Here is a 22,926-nt window from a genome sequence, read left to right as displayed (position 1 = left end):
TCAAGTTTTTCTGCTGCTGCCAGGGACCTGATGTTCACCTCTGCGGTTAACACTCATCCGTAACAGTGGCAGTGCTGCTGAAGAGTGAATAAGCGTGATTGCTGGGACGTGTGGGACCAGAGAACAAGCAACTGCCATGCAAGAATAATGAATTTCCAAACTATGCATACAGTAAGAGCAAGCAAAGCCCCTTTAAACACACTTAAGACGCATGAATTGCACGTCTGCTCCGTGCTCGCTATTGTTTCAACAAAAGGCTTCCTGACGCAGGACTGAAAGGTTAGCAAATCATTACGTCTTCACTGCTTGCTGGTTCCTACAATGGACCTTTAAGAAAATGCGTCAAACTTCCTCCCATCTTACTGTAAGAGAAAAAGAACTGTTTTAATAAACCGGAGAGTCCTTCCTGCAGCTGGACTCACCAATGCCCCAAAACTCTATAGCTTCCAGAGGAACACCCAAACCACGAATGCATGGCTGTACTTCTCCGAGATCTCCCCAAATTACCAGCTTCACCATATCTACCTGACTTGCAAACAGACCCTAAAAAAGAGCCTGAATAGACTCCATAAATAATCACTTATTTGCTGTCTGGAAAGAGCATTACGCATGCTTCTGTGCCCAGTTCACTGCCTTCCCTAGCTCCTGCTGTATTCTTCAGGCACGGTGGAGAAATAAAGCAGCAAGCTTTCAAACGCTAAAGCTCTGCTCTGGGACGCCAATAGGAATCGAACCCCACAGACCCAAGTGTTTTTTGTCAGATTATTTCAGAAGTCATGAGATTAAACCAAAAACTCATCCCCGAAGCTCCCACAAAACATTTGTCTTTTATTAGCATGGTATTATGCTCATCATCGTCCTCTAGCTTCCCTGGGCTAGAGGACAGCTAGTAACCCTTAATACATACTCTGAAAGCCCACAGAGGCAAACAAATGGTTCCTCGCACTTAAATACTCCAGATCTGGCACGTGGAAGTTTGAGTAAAGAGTAGGAGGGACAGGAAAGTGTCAATAAAACACACAAAAACTGAAAGTAATAAAATACTCTATTGGGAAAAGCTGGATGGGATATTCCTACACAGGACCAGGAAGGACATTTGAAAACATCAGGTCAAGTAACCAGTTGGAAACCTCCCTGGTTTTTCAGGGAAATACAGATAATTAAAGAATACATTGTTTCGAGAAGTTCTGTTATGCATTTACTGGAATTTATACTGGAGGCAGTGTTATACGGAAAATATTTGCCTATACTTAGTATCGGTGCATTTGCCTGTTTTCTTGAATGTTAAGAGTCACAAATGCCGAGCAAACAGAGCAAATGAAAGCTTACCCTTATTTATGTTGGAACAAGGGAATTGCTTTCAGAATTTAAAGCTTCTTGCAAACATTTAAAATTAGTAGCAAGAACTCCAATAAATATACAGAGAAACTATAAAACCATTCTAACCCCAAGACTGGCATTAATGGGACATTTTGAACTGTCACGTGCAGCTCCAGCCAGGTAAAGCCGCTGCACCTCAGAAGTCCGTTACAAAAAATGAGAAGAAACAGAAATCGCTTAAAATTCATAAAATTTCAGACTCGCTAATACCCCAAACTCATCGAAGTTCCTCTTTAATTCTTTGGTTATGACTAGTTTATGTTTCTTTTGCCCACGCACGGCCCAAATATAGGCATTCTCCCTCCTCTACTTCCTCCGGCTTCTCAGCACAACGGGGTAAAGGATGGGGAAAAAAAAAAAAAGGGTCAAATCCCAATCCAGGAGGATGCTCAGTTCAAGCAGACCTGGATGCTTTTGAAAGTGTCCTGCAGACCTGGACATAACTTAATGGTTTTGATTTCCACTTATATTTTCGTTTTAAACACACCAGGCAGACTTTGCAAAGTAAAACAGAGACCAAAACCAAAGCAAATATATCCAGTGTCTCGCTGTGACAGACTCACAAGAGACACCTCAGAGCCCCAAAGTTCATTAGTAGCAAGATATATAAATCCCAGGGGAAATAAATACCTTTGAATATACTCACAACAACTTCAAGTGACTCTGTGTGAAGTTTACTGGCAGTCAATTAGCCAAAGCTGGCCCAAGAGAGAACCACTTCATATTAGGTAGAGACAAAAGACTTCTCCCAAGACATCCCACTTTTTCAAGGCTTATATTTACCTCCTACCAGAAACACAGCAGTAAAAAAGAATATTCAGGAGGCTTTTTATGTCACATCTATTACTTATGGAATTAAAATACCATCTCCCTGCAACTCAATTTCCATCTGCAATTTCAGGCCTCCCAACAATCTCATTTGAAGCTGAGGACACTAACAGACTGCAGATGGGATTGAGTCTGCTGAGACTTGGAAATTATAGATCCTATATAATTTTTGTTGACCTAAACTACAAAGCCTTCCAGATCTTTTTATACTACGTGAGCCTCTGAGACAAGCTACTGGTTTTGCTATTCAAATACAATGTTCTCAGGGAAAGAGTGTTGGAAACCCCATGTAAATCCACAACTATTGAAGCAAAAGTGTAGTTTTCTACGCAAGAGAGGTGTCAGTAGCCAGCTGCTGAGGCGAGAAACACGGCCATGGGGATGCTTCTGGAGGACTCGGGTCCCCCTGCATCCTTCCAGAGATGCAGAGATCAGCACCTGCAAACCCCACCGTGCACAGCCTCCGTGCAGGAGCAGCGTGACGCCTTGGGTGCTCCTTGGGCTACAGTCCTCAAATTAACGGAAATACGCGTTTGCTTACTCCTCCTCTCCAAGATCACCCTGTTTATTACTTTGATGAGCAAAGTGTTGTCAAACAAAGAATCCTCATCTGTCTGCTAGGCCCAGTTTCCTGCTCTTCTATCCCATTTTGCTCTCCCCATAAAACCTAAAAGAAATATTTGTTTGGGGCAGAAGTACTCAAGCTTTTAATACAAATAATTTTTAAAAAGGTGCTTTTGACAAAGGTTTAGGAACTGGAGACTTACCAATTACTCTGTGAACTGCAGCTTGTATTTATTATAATCTATCATTTTCCTAATATGCATTAACAGATGCATATTATCACTGCAATATTAAAGCACCTAGAAATCCTAGCCACAACATGGTGCAAGCAGCAATAAAATGATAAAGAGCTTTTATGTCAGCCAAAATACTAAGCTGTACGTTTTAAAGTTTTTAATTGCTAAACTGCAAAATACATAGTGGCTTCCTCATTTATCATTGCATAATTTTAAGTGGGCCATTGCAGCGCAAACGACACTTCCTCAGTAGTTTAACTTTCCAGGGTCAAAACCCAAGGGTGCTCCTATAAGATAGTAAACAAGTTTTATTAAAAATGTCAGCTCAAAAAAACCCCTTGATGTTAGTGAAAATGTGGCTGAGTTACAGAACTTCAACACTCACAGCTCCTTATTAAGGAAGCATACAAAATTTTATATCACTGCACAATCTAAGCAAAGATACCGTCTCACTTGAAATGCAGAAAACCACTACCTTTGAGTAAGGTTAGAGAGTAAGACACATGATTAAGTTAAAAAAAAAAAGTGTAGACTAATTGAAATGCTTGGTGCCTGCAACGTAAAGCAGAAACTCAGTCCCTAAATGGACAATAGCTTGTATCAGCAAACCAGAAAGCAATTAAACTCCACTGTCATCAAGATGTCACCCCACAGGCACGAGAGCTGAGTTAGCTACGGAGCCTGTTCTCTCACACATGCCTGGATCTCCTGATCTTGTCTAATCCAGGTTAAAAAGATCTCTCTGAATAAAACGCAATGTATTTGTCGATATGATTCTTTGCAGAATTCATTTGGAAACTTAAACCGAAACAATGCAACACTGCTTCCCCAAGCAGCATCGCATGGGCAAGGCAAACTCCCCCCCTGCTCCCCAGTACACCTCCCTGCCAGCCGCCAGAAAGCTTTTTTTAAAGAGGAACTGGGGAAAAGGAGAGACAGAGTGAGAAATTGAACATACAGAGCCAAACTGGCTACCCAAACACCCATCCTGCACCCTCAAAACTCAGGAGAGCAGAGGGAGGCTGACACTGGCCAGCTTCACAGCAACAGGTTGCAGCACAGGGTGCTTTGCCAGCATTTTTTACTGTGCCACTATGAGAGTGGTCACCCCACTTTTCAAACCATCTTTCTTCTTCGTTAGTCCCGAGCATGAAGCTTCTTGGTGGGTCTCGGCTTTGAAACCCTCCATAGCACCAGCAAACAATCCCAACAAAACTCACTGCAGTGATGTTTTACATACAGGGTCGTTCAAGTTTTACGCTCAAGCCCAGTGAAATTTTTGTGTTTAAACTTGGTAACTTCAAGTAAATCTTTCCAGACGTGCTTCAAAAGAGTCTTTGCTTCCTAGTGCAGAACCAAACTGTGTTTTTCCCAATCCTGTATTTGCAAAAATAAACCTTTAAATTCCAAAAGAACAGATGCCTCTGACAAAATCTGATACTCTGATCATCTTTAACCTCAGACCACAAATCTTGTGAAAGGTAGCTTTGGTAAAGAAGTTCCAACTCTCTGCGTACACTGAAAAATCCCGGGACAAACCACACATCGTTCACGATCATTAAGCCAAGATGTTTGGCTAGCACAAGGTACAGTAGTTTTCCACTAGAAAGGAAAGCTACGCGTATATGCTATTTAGGCAATGCCTTTCAGGAAGAAAATTAAAAGGAGGCTCAATTCCTTAGAGAAATAATTATTGTCACTTGGTATCGCATTTATTCTGATCACTGTAGAGCAGGCGACCTTGTTTGGCTGTAGGAGAACCTGGCTACAGCAAACACACCGATTTCTTACCAAGAGCAGGCACCACCAAATGAATTCTTGCAATCCCTATTCCTAAACTTCCACGGCAATGCAAATACAGTAACAGAGTAACTCTTTTTTCAAGAGCACCGAGATGGATATGGAATTGTTCTGTAATAAATACAATGAAATGGCTGAAAGAGATGCTGCAAGGATGCAATGCTCTCTCTCCAAAGAAAATGCAAGCTTTGTTTTTGCAGACAACAGACCTGGGACTTCCAGAGGACACTGAAGAGTTAAATCTACCTGTCTCCAGAGAAGGGCTCACCTGTTAGGGGACAGGTTACTGCAGAGGAGAATAAGCAATAAGGACGGATATAGGCATAGTCTCGTTCATTTTAAGAGCCACAACACTTCTGTTCTGAATACCACTATTTTCCAACGGCCAGTTGGTCACTGGATCCCATTGCTGCTGCTTCCAAGCCATCCAACATTGCTGCTCGATGTGATCGGTATCAAGCAGCCGCAGCTCTCCCCACCTGGCCAAAGCTGGAAAGCAGTGCAATTCCACACCAAAACGGGAGGTGACTTGTACTCTGAGGTCGAAGGGAACATACATGGTAAGAAACAGGAAAAGATGAAAGGTGATTTTGTGGCACCGAGGGCCCCTAGCTCCCAATTAACTCAGACACAGTTACATCTTCAGCACTGATGCAGAAGTCAGCCTCATTTGGGAATCCAAGTTCGGAGACTACGGGCACATTTCCCAGTACAGCACTCCTTTTTTTAATTTTGTGGTTTTTATCTTTGCTTTTCCATGGAGTTAAGGGAGATCTACTCATTAAGTCTAGCAAGAGAAGCAATAATCATAAAGTCTCAACTCTTTATGCCTGACACCAGACTGCCATGACAGCTTAAAGGATGATTATCTGCAGTTTGATCATTACAAACTCCCACCAATTTCACTATTAACAAGATGAGGCTACTTAGTGAGGTTTTACTGTCAGAAGACCAACAGCCAACTCCCACAATTTTGTGACATCATGCCCATTTTTTAGTGCAACAATGCAGGAGATCTCCTTCACTCTAAGTAAAAACCCTAGGAGTTTTTATACAATTACTGCACCTCTCTGGAAAGTTTCATTTCTTGTTGTTGGATTTTCTGCACCCATTACTCATTACAAAAGGGTGTTCCAGACCCTCACTGAAACCAAGAACCAGTAGCCCTCAAAGCTACTTTAATTTTATTAGTCAGCGCTGCATTCTTGAATAAAAACTCTCCATTTAAACACCCTTACCTTTCTCTCAGGGTCTTGTCCTGTTCTCCCCAACCCAATCCCCAAGACAGAGGTTCAAGTTGCCCTTCTCCTTTTCCACAAGCACACTAGAAAGCAACAAAATTCTGCACAAATGGTTCTTTTTATTACCACTGAAGGGATTTTTTTCTCCTGTAACTCAGACTAAAAGCAATAGAAGGTAAAATCGGGAAAGCATAAAACAAGTTGAAACAACATTTCCCAAAGCACTCGTACAAAGATAATGCTGTGCTGGCGAATTCATCGCAAAAAATTTAAACACAAACCTAGAAATAAGGTCCTTTGTTTTGTTACTTGTAAGCAATTGTATGGAGCTTGGGGAAAAGTTAAATTAGCACATCCCAAAGCCCACTCCTTCTTAAAAATAGCAACCCTATAATCACTTGCTTATACAGGAGGAAAAAAGTGTTTTAAATAAAAAAATTAAGTCAGAATTTAAGTCTGCTCATATGGCCTGAATCTATCCCTTTCTTACAGAGCTGTAATGCATATCTTTTAACACAACAATCTGTTAGCACATACTGTAAGTTAAAGATAAGGTAGAAAAAAGGAAGGTAAATATTGGTATTTCTAAAGTGCAGGCAAAGGAAAGCAAACCCTCTTAGATTTGTTTTTTGAACACGTGGATTTGCTTTGAAACACTGTTTTCAACAAGAAACACTATTCAGCAAAGAAACTTCCTGTTCTGCCTCCATACATTGGAAATACTAAGAAGTATAATAATTATTAAATATTCTCTTAAGAAAAGTTCAGCAGTATGGCTTCAGCATCTGTACATATTTGCACTACAAGACAATTTCAAGAGACCTCAGTCTGGCAAGAATCCCATTAAGATATCCATGCTTGAAATTCCCTAGGTAATCATCTCTTGTATGCAACACTGCTTGGTTTTGCAGCAGAATTTTATTGTAGCTATCAGATGATCTTGTTAAATTGGGAAAGGACTAAGGAAAAAAAACACAAACAACTGGCAGAAGGAAACTGAATCATCCAAAATTCCCAACTCTGTTAAAGGTGAACAGCAGTTCTGGTTTTCCCTAAAGGCTTTACTTAAACAGTTTTATGAGCCAAGAATCATTAAGGGGTTTTAGATTTTCTCAGATTAATATTTTAAAAACCATTCCTCTAGTACAAGATACCTTGAATGAAGGCTTCTGTGCTTCCTCTGAAAGAAGAGGGAGGTTTGCTAACTGTTTATTAGATGCTGAAAACACAGCCACCTCTCAAACGGAACCCAAAAGCTTGTGAAAATGCTGAGGAAAACAATTTCAGTCATGGAAATTATTTGGCTCACTATCATCTGTCTTAGAAATGGTACTTTTCACCGATTAGCCTTTCTGAAGCAATACAAGCAATACTGCTTTCCATCTGTTTTGACAACAAAATCAGGTCTGTGAAATGTGAAGACGGAGGCATTTTTGGTCTGATTTCCCAAAAGAGATCACTGCAACTACCCAGCATTTCTATTCCTGAGCCTTCCCACCCTCAATGGGCTCAAAGTTGAACTGAAAAATGATGATTTCAAGAAGCTGCACTGAAAAGATTTAGAATTAGCTATTAAATATAGGGAAGACCAAGATGTACTTCCCCTTCCCCAGTGAGGGGAAACAAAAGTCAGCCAATACGTGCTCGCGCTGCCTATTCAGCACAGATGCATCCAGAGGTAACTGAAGCAACTCACCTTTAGTTCCCATACTGCTACGTGAATATAATACAAAGGTTTTCCAGCCAAGCCTCTTCCAAGACAGCCATAAAATCATCATTCTTAGCCCAAGACAAGAGTTAACGTTTGGGTTTTTTGCAACTGCCACCCTACAAAAGCTGCTTACAGACAATTCTGTATCTGTCTGGTCTTTACCTTTAATGACTGTGAAGCACACACGTTCCCACTGTGTTGGCCAGGCCTAAGACACGGATGAAAAGGTCACTCCCATGCTCAGAGCTGAGAGAAGCTAAATAGCTAAAAGGAAGCTTTTCCAAAACTGGCTGGTACAACAAATATTTTGGTTCTAGCTTTTGCACTGTACAAAATGCTCAACTATCAGAAGAAAACGTTTCCCCAAATTAATATAGAAAAGTGTGTCACGACAGCACATCTTAAACAACTCCCCCTCATTCCCGTCATAAATAAAGTTTCCATAACTGCTTAAAATACACAGGCTTTTCCATCTGAGGCTAAGGCCATGCTGTGGAAGCAATGTAAAGTGACTATGGAACCAGATTTAGAGTCAAGACTTGTTCCATTTGCCAGAAGCTTTCCTTCTCTGACCTTACATAAAGCATTTCACCTCTGGGTTGAAACTCCTCCATCTGTGAAACGCAGGTAATATTTCCCAGGTGGTATATGGAGACACCGCCACTTCACGTCGTATTTAACGGAGACCATTCAGGTCTGTAAGCAAGAGTTGGGTTGCATTGGTACCCCCACACCAAGGGTTTCCAACCCAGGGATCCTCAGACCCTGGACAAGGTTCACAGAACAGCAGGAGATACATAAAACAAGAAAACCGAGTGTATTAAGAACAGCTTAATAAAACAAATTGTCATTCTGGAAAACTTTTTAGAGACGACAGCTCAGGCAGAATTTAAAGCCCACAACCTTTAAGCTATACTGAAAAATAAGAATTCATTTAAACACAATTTATGCAAGAATGCCTAAGCATTCTGATATTGCTAGCTAGCTCAAAGTCTAAGAGAAAGGAGTAAGGATATTCTTAAATTACACCAGGTGGATTTCACTGAGTACTGAGGCACTCCGGCTCAGACTTCAAGCACCATTCCAATAATAGTCCTATAAAAACGCTGAATGGGTACAGTCAGCTAGAACTCCCAGTTAAAAATAAATATTTTAAATTACTTCCAACATACCCGCTTCACTGTGTTCCTCACCAAATTTGTGGTTTTTCAGTTACTTGATTTTTTTTTTTTTAAAGCTATTTTTCTTTCACCCATCAGGTTAAAAAGCCACTCAGACAGAAAGAGAAGCTGGTTAATTACAGCTAGAAAACTGGCTGTATACAAACTGCCAGCAAACATACAGTTAGAGAGCACTGGTGGAAAAAATCTGTCAGTTTGGCATCTCAGGCATTATATGTAACAAACAGATAATTCACCTTTTCAGACCCAATCGAGGTAACGTTTCTTTTATAGCCAAGATGTTATTTTGAGCAGCTTTACCAGCTCTCCTACATCAGGCTGCTCGTGCAGAGCAAGATGAGACATTTAATATGCTAAAATTAAAGCAAGCGATTAAACATGGTAACACTGGGTTACAACTTATAAAACAGGAATAGTGAAATATCAGAAGCTGACAGTGGTTTCTGACCTAGTTTTAACTGGAGAACAGTCAAAGAGCCGAAAAGACTGAGGTGAGGCTGAAGGTGCTGAAATTCCAGTACTGGAGCTTGAAGCACTGGGGAACAGGATTAGAGCGAAAGCCCTCAGACATTCAAAGTACTGACGAAGCTTCACAGAGAACAAGGAATTTAAGGTTCAATGTCAAGTGACATCCTGGGGAGGAGGGACGGGAGGGCTTAAGCAAGACGGCGATGAAGTAACGGAGGCGTTGCAGGACCTCCTCGCCTTCTTGCTGAATGGTGGCTACGGGGCCGCGAGAAGCCAAGGTTAGGAGGAGATAATATCAAGTTCTGAAACACAGGGAGAAACCAATTTAAAATAGCGCATGTGTATTTTTGAAGATATTTTAGTTGCTTTTTTTTTGAGAACACGGATGTGCTGTCCAACACCTGTACTCATTTGCATAAGAAGAGAAAAATCAAAACTCCATTACGCAAGTGAACTGCAAGTACTTGAGTATGGAGGGCTACCTAGAGATACAGGGCTTGGTGCAGGAAAGAAGGGTGATCCCATCCCAACAAGCTGCTCCTCTATTCTGCTGCTCCAGAGTGGAATATATTTCCACCAGGCAGCTACACACTGGTTTTAAGCCTCATTAAGAGGCAGTAGGTTACCGGCCTGACATGTCAGATTTTTAAATGACCTTTGTACCAAGAACAGCGTTACCAAGCTGCTAAGAACAAGGGGGAGTGTGGGGGGAAAGTCGGTTTCCATGATTAGGAGAGGTACATTCTGGCTGTTTGCATTTATTTTAGTTCAAAAATACCCACCTGTCAGTAAACCAAGCCATAAAAAAAAAAGTAATTCTCTTTGAAGGGCAGCTGTGACGGCATCAGCACTGTTAGCCATTCTTAACTTCGTACTTATCACACAAGGTAAACAGGAGTGACTATCAGTTAATGAACAACACAACCCTAAGGCTGAATTTTAAAGTGTGTTCTCTCCACTGCAATCTTTTAATGAAAATACAGCAGTTCTAACCCACCAAATTTGCTTATGAAAGTCTAATTTATTTCAGGACATATTAAGACACCAGGGCTGATTCACTTGCCTATGTGCTCATAAGATGGCTTAAACAAGCTGCTGAAACATCAGTATGATCCTTATCTTCCACACAGCTTTACTACTTTTCTTGCAAGAGAAAAATATAGAAAGGCAATTTAGAGATCAGATTGACGAACTCGTTCAACCATCCCAGAACAAATCTCACCTAACATACACACTGCTGAGCCTAGGAAAACAAGCCTGGACCAGTTTTCTCCTTGTGCCCAACTATATCCTATTGACACTTTTAAGGGAAGCATAATTACTAGTCTGCCAAAGTTCTAGTTAAGACGATGTTCAGACATCCCTCACAGAGTCAGAGCCAGCCCTGCTGGAAGAGGCTACGATAAACCAAAGTCAACAGAGCCAGGATCCTAAAGGAATCTCAGAGAAATCTGACCACCAACACCCCATGAGCCAGATCAACCTTAAAAGCTAAAGCAAGATGCTCAGACACGGCTTCTTTTGGCTTTCAGGCAAACATAGGTGCTCCAATGCTGACCAGGACTCTGGAAACACAACCCGACAGAAACTCAGTGTTCAACAGGGATGTCACTGCAATTTCCTACCATCTCACCATCTTCACGGGGGAGTGAGCCATAAAGTCATCGCAAATGACAGTTTTTTCCATCACTGAGGGAAGCTGCCCACAAAAAGTCCAGCTGAAAGTACTGAGCAAGACAACCCCACTAGATTTTTCTATCGTGTTATAACCTCAGCGTGTTACATACCCTCCGCTAACACACCACTGCCAACAGCCACCTCAAACACCATCTTCGAGGAGTGCTTGCTTTCTCCAACAGAAAAGTGAAGGCAGCTGCCTGAAGAAGCCACTGCCGAGTTAAACGAGGTACTCCCTTTCCTTCAACGAGAAGCACAGAACCTGCACTGTTTCTGCTACGTCTTTATTTGCTCTGCCAGGCTGGTTGGTAACAAACCTGCTCCAAAAATAAAGCGACAAACAGTAAAAGAAAGAACATACTCTTCTGAACTGGCAAAAATCTACCTAAAAAAAAAAGTCACATGTTTCTTTGCTCCCCTCAAGGACACCTGTGAAAGTTCAGGTTACAACAAATTCCAAAAATTAACATGAAAAATTTTCAGATAAGAACAGTAAAAACATACCACCTCTGCTGACTCAATAGAGATTGACCACAGAGCTGCAAAAAGACTCCCTGGGTCCAAGCCCAAAAGCCCCGAGAGATTTCATACATTAAGCTAGAGAACCTCTCTTGCCTGACACAGTGAGTCGAGGCAGTTAAGCTAATTCATACATGCAAAAGAAGTGGTATGGCCACTGAGCCGGCACTTAATTGTCTGACCAGAATTTTGGTCTAAATATAACAATCCGTGCAAGTTCTAGTCAGCTGAAGCGTTTTGCTTTCTTAACTGAGCCCATCTGAGGTTAGAATAAAAGTGTGTTTCTTCCTGCTGTCAGCATCCGCAAAATTTAACCTTAATGACAAGTAAAAGGCCTTACTATTGAGTTAAATGGCCTTAATTGTATGAGAGTGCTAAAGCTTGCAGCGAGATACAGGTGGCACCTACATTAGATACATCTCCACTGCGAATGACTGCAGAGATTCTGTGGGAAGGTCATGGAAACATGCCTGACACTACAATAGCAAACTTTCTAGGTAATAAATCTTTTTTTTTTGTTTTGTTCATATTAAGAAACCCAAAAAGAAAATGTTCTAGATTTTAATGCAGCGATCACTACTGTACCATTTTAATGCATTAAGAACAAAGTCCTTAATTCATAAATGATTTCAGAATCACACCTCTAGAAAAATGTTTGCAATTGGTTTTAATCACCACTATGTTCCACGTCAACAAAAGCACATATTTCAAACAGATCTAAGATATCCCATCTACGTTCATAAAGGTTAAGTATGTTTTACGTTATTCTTCCTTTATCCATTACTACCTCCCCCTTCCCATTTCCACATTTCTAAAGATTAAACAAAAAGCCGCTTCCTTAGCAAAGCTGTGTCTCAGGACTCTCCGTCAGCACGGGTCTGCTCCTAGACTCCAGGCTGGGAGAACTGGTTTATTACAATACACTCACTCGGCTGCATTGTTCCCCTTTAAAAAACCACACTTTTTTTTCTGGAATAAAGACAAGGATTGGTAGCCATCCATTACATGTGCCAGACCATCTCTGAGGTGCACAGAACCCAGGAGCGTTCAGAAGCCACACAGGAACCATCCTCACCTCTTCAACAGCAATGTGGACCCCACTAAAGCAGGAGGCATTTCAGGTCTTACAGCAGGAGAAGCAGACATAAGTTACCAGCAACCTCCCTACCCGACCACGAAGAGGACTTAAGTACAGAGATAACTAAAGGTTCTTTTTATTACCGAGTATCTTAGGGAGAGAAGGAAGCAGAGGTTGTGGACAGGACCACCACGCTCCCATCAATACACGGCTGCCCTGGCGAGCACGCAGAGGGGAAACAGCGAGCAAGGTTGTTGTCGCAGGTGTCACTGAAAGCACTTTTCAAAAGAAATTGGCCAGCAGAGCTCCTACGCACTTCTTAAGAGACTATTTATGGGAGCAGAAGTTGTTCTTAATTCTGCGAAAAGCAGCAGCAGAGGTCACAATTCGGGCTTCACCGACTCTGATGGCTGAACACCCCTGGAAGCGTGAACAGGTGCCATTAGTATTTTCAAAAATCTATTTTAATGACATAGGAACTATCATTTCAGAGCAAAGTCCTGCTCGGCCCAGTCTGTCGTCGGCAGCACTCGCATCAGACGCCGCTGAAAAGGAAGTGAAGAAGCCCTGTGACAGAAGGCTGCTCCACTCCGACATGCGTCAACTTCTTCCCAGCTCCAGTCATTTTATAGCAGTTTCATTCTGAATCACAAGTTTACGCCTTCGTTTTGGGACAGCGTGCTAAAGTCCCACAAGTCAGGGAGTTAATGAGTTGCTGCGACTTAATCAGGCCTGCCACACCACACCTCCAGCAAGTGTCAGACGCACAGGGAACAACTTCAAAGGACCAGCAGACCTTACACTCTCCCTGTGAGCAAGGGCTGCTCCCTTCTCCAGCCTCTCGGTAGAAAGGTGAGCCCTTATACAGCTTCCAAGGCCCAATTTCCGCTTGCCCAAGCTCAGGCAGGGTGGAAAAATTTGCTTCCTTGCTACTCCGCCCATCCCGGGCTCTGAAAAAGCATCCACTGAATCCTGGATCTGAAAGGAATGGAAGAATTTACACTGATGTTTGCATGGAACTCAGCTCCCTGGAAGAGGTAAAGCCACAGCTTTGGCAACAAGCTGGATCACCTCAAACACAGGGGAGAAATGGGAGCCAAAGAGCCGATACGCAGGCAGAGGTGCATGGAGAAGTCGTAACCACAGCTGTTACTCTTTTTGCATACCATACAACCAATTTTTCTTGCTATTCAGATGCACTCAAGCCTTTTAAATTTCAAGGCAGCAAACTTTACAAGTTAATTATGAATTGGGAACATTATTTCCTTTCACCAATTTATCCATACTACACTGAACTATATATCAGGAGTTTTGTCTTCAGAATCAAATGAATACAGTCTAAGCTCAGGTTTACACACCATTTTCTGCACAAGTCAGTTACTGTTAACATTACTGAAGCCTGTCCTACCTTCCGATCGCAGTAAGGTTAATATAACCGAGCTCTGTGCCATTATCAACTTCTCTGAGCATCACAGAGAAACTCAGACTTACTGAACACAGAGCAACCCTCCTGCTCACTGAATGCAAATACAGTCGCATCCAGAATCCTGAATATCTGCAAGCGCAAGAAAGCTGCTGGCTAAAAACAAAGCACAGTAGCAGCAGTCAGTTAAAAGGCTGCTTCACTCTCAACCAATGCCCTCAGTTTGTGGATTATCAAGTTTTTTTGTTTCTAAAAATGCGTGCATATTCACTTTTTCTCAACTTGATTGCCTATACCAAGATCATACATTTTTTCACAGCAGATTTTTCTCAGTGCCAGAACCAGGGAGAGATTTAATCTCCAGTCATCAGTGGTCTGTCCTCGCTTTTGTCTGCTAGTCACCAAATGGCAAAACCTGGTTCATCCACACACAGATTCTCTCAAAAGAGCGAAAAATGGTGGCAAAGGAGCTGAAAAAACTAAGTTCTGCCAATTCTCTTGTTCCCTTCTTTTTTGGGGACTGGGAAATACAGAAACACAGCCCATTTGATTTTCTCATAGAAACCGGGAGCCAAAAACAACTGAAATCAGCGCCGGAGCTGGAAAGGTACAACAAAACTCACACAAAGTCTAGACACTGAAATGTGGAAATATGATTCAAATAACCACAACTGGCACATAATGTATTGATTGCAGCCCATGATAGAACAGGCCCTCAGTGGGTAAGAATATAGAAGAAAGATTAAATTAGCATCTTCCACCTCAGTTGCAGACAATATGGATCCTTTGGGCACAGTGATAAGGATTGAGGTAGCATTTCTTCCATCCTGCTGGGCTTTTTGCTAGGCTTTTAAGTAAAACATCTGTTCTTGCTAAATAATGACAATTAGCTTAAACTGTCCTCGCAGCACTGATCCTGTATGAATGAAAATACGATGGTCGTCAGGTGGCTGCTCTTATCAAAGAACGGCTTATCAGCTAAACTATGTGGATCTCAAAACATTTGAGCCAAGTATTCAAGAGGATGTTTGTACCGATGAAATCTAAATACTACAAAGGTTTAGGTGACTAGCTGTTTTTAGGAAGCTTCACAGTACATGTTAACCCCCATCACCTGCGGACACAGGCCTAAAGCTGGCGTCTACCATTAAACCCAATGGCATGATCTGGATCGCAGGCCGAAGCCAGCAGCATAACTTAAGCCTTTGCCTGCAGTGCTACGCACAGATTGTCCTTCGAGACGCTGGCTCCAGCCTTCTCCCCACAATGACCTGCTTTCCAGCAGAGCAATATGCCGCAGGACTGTGCCCAGAGCCTCCCTGGATGGTTGCAGAAGAAAGAGTAACTGGTGGTGGCAGCCGCCCTGAAGAGACTCTAAAGAAAAGTAAAATATCTTGGTTTTCCATGAACACCTTGGGCAAAAGTATTCTCTCATGAATAACAAAAGCCAGGAAACGTTCTGCTGCACAGAGGGAGAGCAGAGGGTTAACTACAATCAGACTGTACCAGATCAGGGAAGACTCAAGGTGGGTGGAGGTGGGCAGCTAAGTCATGCTTACAAGTGGTGACCTCTTTTTGAGTTAAGCAAACGCTGGTTTCTTTAAATTAAAAAAGGCACTAGTCCAATGTAAAGAAAGGAGAGAACAAATGCATGGAGTGGTGTTTTTTTTAGACTGCCTTTTCGCCAGAGCAATGAAAAAAGGATTGGATTTTGAAAGTCTGCTTTCCCAGCGCAGCAGTGATACACACCAACACTCTGCGAACCAACTGCTGAGGTGTTTATCGTGCCCCTTATTATATAAATTCTTTGGGGGGGAAAAAAAATCCCCCCAAAAAAACAGTCAAAAGGCAATACTAGGTTACCATGGTGTGCAAAAGTTGCCTTATGTACATGGGATGTTTCTAAGCAACACATGAGCTACTATAGAAAACCCTTCTTATCAGCAAATCCAAGCTCCTTTCCTGGATAACGCATCTAGGTCAAGCTAAGGCATGTTGAAGGTGGAAGCCTAGTTTTGGTGGTGTCTCCTCTGTATCCACCCTGTACAAAATATCAGCATAGTTCAGGTTATCAAGCTTTTTCTTTTTTATTAGCATTAAGTTCACTGCAGATAATGGTTCCTCCAGAAGCAGCATTAACCTTAATTATTCAGAGGTAACTTGATCTCAACCTTCCCAGTATTACAACACTGAGCTGCTGACCATGTTTCCCCCCCTCAACTTCTCATTCCCCAAAACCCAAGTAAAACCAGTATATTACACGACCTTGTTCACAAATTAGGGTATTTGGTATGGTATTGTAGACATATAGTATCTCTTCAAAGTCTACCTAAACCCATGCAGCCACTCCATCCATTCAAATGCATTCTCCTGTGCATTAGCAGTAAAACCACTAAGTCAGCCAAAATGTATTCTTCTCCCATGGATTAGCTGGCACAAATTAGTACAAGAGTGACGCATGCAGTCTGTCCCTTCCCATTTTTCAACATGCACAAACACCAGGGATTTGGAGTTGCTTCACAAGTTTAGGCTTACAAGTTACAGGCAGTTTAAATTGTTTGAAATGTGCAAATTGTTTAGGAGATAACACGTTCATTTACTAATGAGACCTCAAATGCTTTTTCAAACAAAACTTCCCCTCCCTCACCAGTAATAAAGGCTCTTCTGCTATCCCAACAGAGTCGGCACTATGCAAGTGAACTATTTCAACAGTCACCATCCCTCTGCCAAGCAGCGCTATGACAAAAACTAACTAAACAGGACAGAGCACTTCAGACGGGTTCAAGAAAAAAAAAAAAAAAAACAACAAAACACCAACAACCCTGATGTTGGAGGATTACCGATAGACTCCAAGCTCTGGGAGCTGACTTAGCTCACGGCGAGCACAGAAGCAGGACCTGCTGCTGCAGCACACGCTGGCCAGGTAAGAGGTCACCAGGAAATAGACGGCACGTCTGCACGTCGTGTTTGATCAGATATGCTTCAGACAGAAGTAGAAAAAAAAATTAGAATAGCTTTCCTTTCTTCCTTTGCTGCTGTTCGAGTTGAAGAAGAAACCAACTATAGAAGATGCTGAAAAGGAGCAAGGGTTTAGTCTTGCTGGGTAATGAATACAATCACCAGGATCCAGCTGCTAGAGCCCTTGATACAGGACCCAAAACACTCCACTTACCTATCTTAAAAAAATAAAATAACCTAGCCTCTTAAAAATAGTCGAAGGGGTTAATCTTCAAACTTGCTTCCCCCAGTACTGCTAGAGAGCAAAGAGTTATTAATGCCCAAATTCAATTTCTCTGATTAATGATGTCGTATGATTTGGTGATAAAAAGCAGATCACGTTTAAAAAAAAAAAGCACTGTCGGTCACAAGGATTCTGTCACAAACTTTCTATTTTCCCTTGGCACATCACAAATTAGACCTACTTCTTTAATCTGCTACCACCAGGATAAAAAAAAAAGCATAATGGGTTTATAATTTGCCACCGAATCCCATAGCAACTGTACGTCACTTTAGATGTAAATTACAGACAATTCTTTCCCATGCAATTTGAAAACTATAGAGATGAATCTATAATTTGAGCAGATCCAAATGGTATATGGTTGAGAGAAAAAGCTACCCTAAATAATTGAAAGGAAACTGCCACAGGCCAAAACATTCCTCCTGCACAATGTTAAATGTCTCTTTGTCCCCTTCCTTCGAATGGGAGGTGCCACATTCAGGTCAGCATTAAGAACATTTAGCAGGAGTTTAGCAGTTCAGTACGTTCTGCATATCCTGTCCCATTTTTGCTGATGTACGTGTACAACGAGCTTCTTTTTCCAGCCAGCCTCCTCTGATTCATTTAGTCATGTCACCGACTCATGTTCCCGATGTCATAATAGCCTCAATTTTGACGGACTACAGCATCAGTGAATTAATAGGACAGGAAAAAACAGGTTACAGGAAAGGAGGAATGATGCAAAAAGCTTTAAGATAATTCAATGAATTTTGATTCGAAAGCCGGATTGTTCTTCTCCTCCTGACACCTGCAAGTAGCTTTCAATTCCCAAGTCAGCATGAATACGCATTACCCTAAAGACCCTGTAATGACAGCAGGAGCCTTCATTTTGTGTTTTGTGCTTTAAACACAGCAAGATGAAGGCGTCTATAACAACCGGCTCTAAAAGCAAAGTCTGAAAAAGTTCTTTCAATAAGCGGCGACTACAAGGGGTCGGTTTAACCCTAACCTTTCAGAAGTAACTTCTGTGCTCTTCTTAAAACGACTGCGACAGAAGGCATGGGGAAGATGACTTGGGAAGCCACGTCTGTCAGTCCACGGTTCCAAAACTCAGTTCAGCTCGTAGAGCACAGGGGCAATGTGCTTTGGTTATCTCAGCTTAGCCCCCAATAAATATTTGTGCATCTGCCAAAGTTCACCAGTGAATCAACTGGTGGCTTCAGTTCAAAATACGCCATGTAGCAGTGGCAAAGAGGTACAATGGGAGTGGGAGACACCGTTCAGCCTCTGTTATCAAGCACTGACCAAAGCAGGGATGCTACGATCCTCTTTACGTCCTCCAAAAATCATGAGGCTACCAGACAAGCCAGGACTAGGGTTGGCAGCCGAGTTGAGCCTGGTGTCCATCAGCAATGGTTCAGTCAACACAAAAGCTACAAATAACAGAGAAAGGTGTGCAACTGCAATCATGTCACTTGTTATCAAAAGGCAATCCATCATTCAAGCTCATAGTCCCCTTCCTCGAGCCACAAAGAGAGGTTTTAAATAAATATGTGAAAGTCGGGAAATTCCCAGGGAAGGGTTCCAGGAACAGCCCTAACACTGTTTACATGCTGTCGGCACCAATACCACAATAGCATGAGGAGATAGATGTACCTGCTGCCAAGTGACATTCGGGTCTGCCATGTAGCATTTTAAATCGTGCCTTGAGATTTCTACTTATCCAGAAACCCCCATGATGTTGCTTAAAAAAAACAGGTGTGAAAAGCAAAGGATGAATACCATGAACAGAGATGTATCTAGGTGTGTTAGACAAGGACAGATACAACAGCCCGTCATCAAGTGTGAAAGACAGGGTCCAGGATAAAGAAAGAAAGAGGAAAATATGGCAGGGGCACAAGGAGTTCCCTTGTACCTCGAGATGGGCAGCAAGAAAGCTGGAGGTAGACCAGAAGAGATGGGGAAAAGTCATGCTCTGCTTTTTTTTGTGGTTGGGAGGGCCTAAACAGAGCCTGTACACACATCCAAAGGGAACGCAGAAAACTGCAAGCTAATATAGAATTACACTCCTTGGCGAACCAAGAGTTGATTTAGGCTAACACACCAGACCGGCTCCATTTCATCAGTGGATAAATTGACTTGGGACACATTTTCCACCGCTCAGCCTTCAGCTGCAGAGCTCAGCAGTCAGTGCTCATGGTTTCACAACCGTGTGGAAGCAGTTTCAGGGGCAGCAAGTTTCACAAGGAGCAGACGGGCAACATCTTAAAACATCCCCTATGAAGCTGGTGTTATTTTTAAGACTCATTTCTTTCAGGTGAGCATACCCCCCTGCTACTGGAGAAAGAAATCCTTTTAAGGACAGCGTGGAGCCAGCAGCCCCATGATCTGGACCTCTTCAGCAGCAGCTCCACGTTCCCTGTACACGAAACAGAAACAGCTTCCTGAAACATGGAGTTCGGCATCGACGTGTGGACCCGGGGCCATTTTCTTCACCAGGACACGGAAAAAATTTAGCAGACACCCAAGCAGGAGAGACTCAAGATGACAAATATCATTTCTCCATAGTCCTGCTGCCTGATCCACACATGGTACAGCTCCACACCAAGAACACAACTGCTCTGGCACAAGGGACACTAAAAACAAATGGCAGCTTGCCCAGCTGGGTGATCATTTTTGGATTATGTAATCCCAATACATTATTATTAGACCAAGAACAAACTCAAGCAAGCAGCAGAAGACATTACCCTGCCTGTTCTGGCAAAAAGACAGTCTTGTCGCAGAAATCGCACTGACGTGCTATCCTGGTGCATAAAACAGGTCAGACTGCACACACGTTGGACTTCAGGTAACACAAACAACAGTATTGAATTCCAGGCCATTATACATATTACACAACGCTGCCATCAGTTATACCACATTTAAAACCAAACCAAGCAGAAGAAGCCTTAGCAAATTTTTTCCATTTACCTACTGCAGACCAAAATTAAATCAGAGCCTAGACTGGACAAACACACGCTCCGAAGGTGTGTTATAAAGTCGCTTCTTGGCATCGCCATAGCTGAGCGTTTCAGACAAAGCAGAGGCATTCAACAGGCTGGAGAAACTGTTTATAGAACAAATGCAGAATGAGCATATGTGTTTAATAGCCCACTAATTGTTGCGTTATTCACTATACAAACAAGTGAGCTCTTCTGCCCTTATCCTTTCCTGCCCATTTAATCACCAGTAGCCTTTGACTATTTCTCTTTTGGGTGGTGGTGAAGGAAGCAAAGTTCATTAGTGGCCGTTGGCCACCAAACAATCTAGAGACCAGACTTCATTTAGAAAATAAACACCACTATGAATGTGTGACATGGACTCAGAATAGCTTCCCAAAATATTTAACACAGCTGCCTGTAGTCTTCCTACTCTCCCTCCCCCAAAAGACAAGACTTTCCTAATATATAGGAAAGCATTTCTTTGGGTTTTTTTCTTTTTTTTTTTTTTTTTTTTGAGAGCAAGCTACTAACTCAGTCTATCCAAGGTACTTATTGCTAGTGACTTCTCATAATGCTGATAAACACTCATTTAAATATAAGTTGATAAACCCTGGTACAGTAATTACCTTCGTCCTCATACAGAGATTGCCTAATTCAGTGATGTGATGTAACCAACACCCTAAATTAAAAATAGTGTTGTGACAACATATGGTTTATCCTACAGAAGCTGGCAGGCAGAACGCTCCTAATGACAAACGGGTTAGGTTCCCAGCTTCCCCCAGCTCCCTGGCAAGGTGAGGAGACAGAAATGCTTTTCACAGGATCAGAGGCAGAAAGAAGAAAAGTAAAATTACAATAAAAAGGACATCTTTTAATCCATCTCCAGGCCATCCTAACAACAGATGCCGAGTATTGCCATTATTCTTTATTTATATGACTAATAAGCTCTCTGGATGTGTTTCAAGGAAATATCTCAGAAAAGACAATCTGGAAATTTCAAAATTCAGCCCCAGTCTGAACCCGCTTCCCCCCGGGGAGGGGAGCACCGGGGGGGACAGGACACAACCAGGCACTCCAGGAGGGTGGCAGTGAGGAAGGGACCCCCCCAAATCCGGGATGCCAGCACCGCGGTTGCCCCCCCGCCCCCAGCCACGTCCCCGGGGTAAGACCGGCCCCCCCGGCCCTGGAAACTCACGTCACGCACCGGGGGAAGGGGGGGGGCCGCACCCTCGCACACGCTCACCGGGGAGGGGGGCACCGACATGTCTCGCTCACTTCCCCCCCCCCCCCTCCCCTTACCGGGAACTGATGGCGGCTTCCAGTCATCTACCGGGAGGGACACCGAGAGCCGCCCCCCCCCACCCCCGCCAGGCATCTCCCGGGGGGCGGCACCGAGCCTCAGCTCCCGATCCCCCGTCACTCACCGAGGGAGGGGCCGCGCTGGGCCCCCCCCCAGTTACCAGGGGGGTACACCGACACCTCCTGGTCCCCCTCGGGCACTTACCGGAGGATCATGACCCCTCCCCGGTCACACACCGGGGGGACCCACCGGGGCCCCTCAAACATCAGCGTGGGGGGGAAGCGGGGCACCCCCGGGGCGTTACCGGGGAGGCACAGTGAGCCCTTCCCGATCTCCTTCTGGCACCCGACAGTGGAATCGCCCCCCCACCCCCGCAGTTTCCCCAGTCACTCACGCAGAGGGGGGGCCGGGAGCCCCTCGCATCTCCTCAGCCTCTCACCGGGGAGGGCCTCACACCGAGCGACATCCCCCCCCCCCCTCCCCATTTCCCCAGTCATCCGCCGGGTCCGCCCCCCCTCCCCCCCATCACACAGGCGGCGGCGGCAGCAGCAGCAGGACCGGGCCCCCACCCCCCACGTGGAAGCCCCCCCCAACGACACCGGTGCCAACCCCACCGGTGCCGCCCGCAGGGCTCCAGCGAGGGCCTCGTGGCGGCCGCCCGCCGCGGGGCCGTACCCGCCGCCCCCACGCCCTCCGCCCCTACCTTACAGGCCTGGTAGCTCTCAAAGGCGCGCAGGGCGCTCTCCGTGAGCTTGACGTGGAAGACGGAGACGCGGGTGCCGCGGCCGAGACGGCCGCAAGACAGCCCGTACCCGCGCTCCGCCTGCAGCGCCGCCATCTTGGGACCGTCTCCCCCTCCGCGCCTGGGCCGCCGGGGCCTCCCGCTGCCGCCGTCACGCCCCCTTATGCATTATTCATGACCCGACGGGCCGCCGCTCCGCCAGTCCCACCCACCCGGGGCGCCTGTTGCTGGGGCGAGGAGGTGGGTAGCGCACGCTCCCATTGGCCGGTCCCCTCTGGCCGCTAAGTCGGATTGGGAGATGGGAAGAGGAGGCGGGGCTATGCAAACGAGGGCCGCGGGGCATGGCGGGGAGGGTGGTTTGCTGCAGCTGGAACGCCCGGTGGGAGGGGGCGGGCGGGCATCCACCGGCCCCGGGCACACCCCCCCCGGGGCATGGCCTGGGAGGCCCGGGCGTCCCCCCCGGGCAGCGCCCGTAGGCCGCGGGTTCCCCCCCAGGGCAGGGCCCGTAGGCCCCGGGTTCCCCCCCTCCCCGGTAGGGCACCCCAGGGCACCGCTCCGTGCTCACCAGGCCCCCCCTCCC

General features: G+C 44.4%; 1 protein-coding gene across 2 annotated transcripts in view; it reads right to left on the bottom strand.

Annotated features, from left to right (window-relative positions):
• The window catches only part of ELL (elongation factor for RNA polymerase II), a 55,433-nt gene extending 32,942 nt beyond the window's left edge, over positions 1–22,491 (bottom strand). For both annotated transcript variants that reach the window (XM_054805250.1, XM_054805251.1), the window contains exon 1: positions 22,308–22,491. In XM_054805250.1, the coding sequence (XP_054661225.1) occupies positions 22,308–22,442 (135 nt within the window). In that variant the 5' untranslated portion in view covers positions 22,443–22,491. The remainder of the gene's footprint in view (positions 1–22,307) is intronic.
• Between the last annotated feature and the right edge of the window lie 435 nt (positions 22,492–22,926).

The sequence above is a fragment of the Grus americana genome, chromosome 28, assembly GCF_028858705.1.
Source record: "Grus americana isolate bGruAme1 chromosome 28, bGruAme1.mat, whole genome shotgun sequence".
Classification (NCBI taxonomy): domain Eukaryota; kingdom Metazoa; phylum Chordata; class Aves; order Gruiformes; family Gruidae; genus Grus; species Grus americana.
This window is presented reverse-complemented; position numbering and strand designations above follow the sequence as displayed.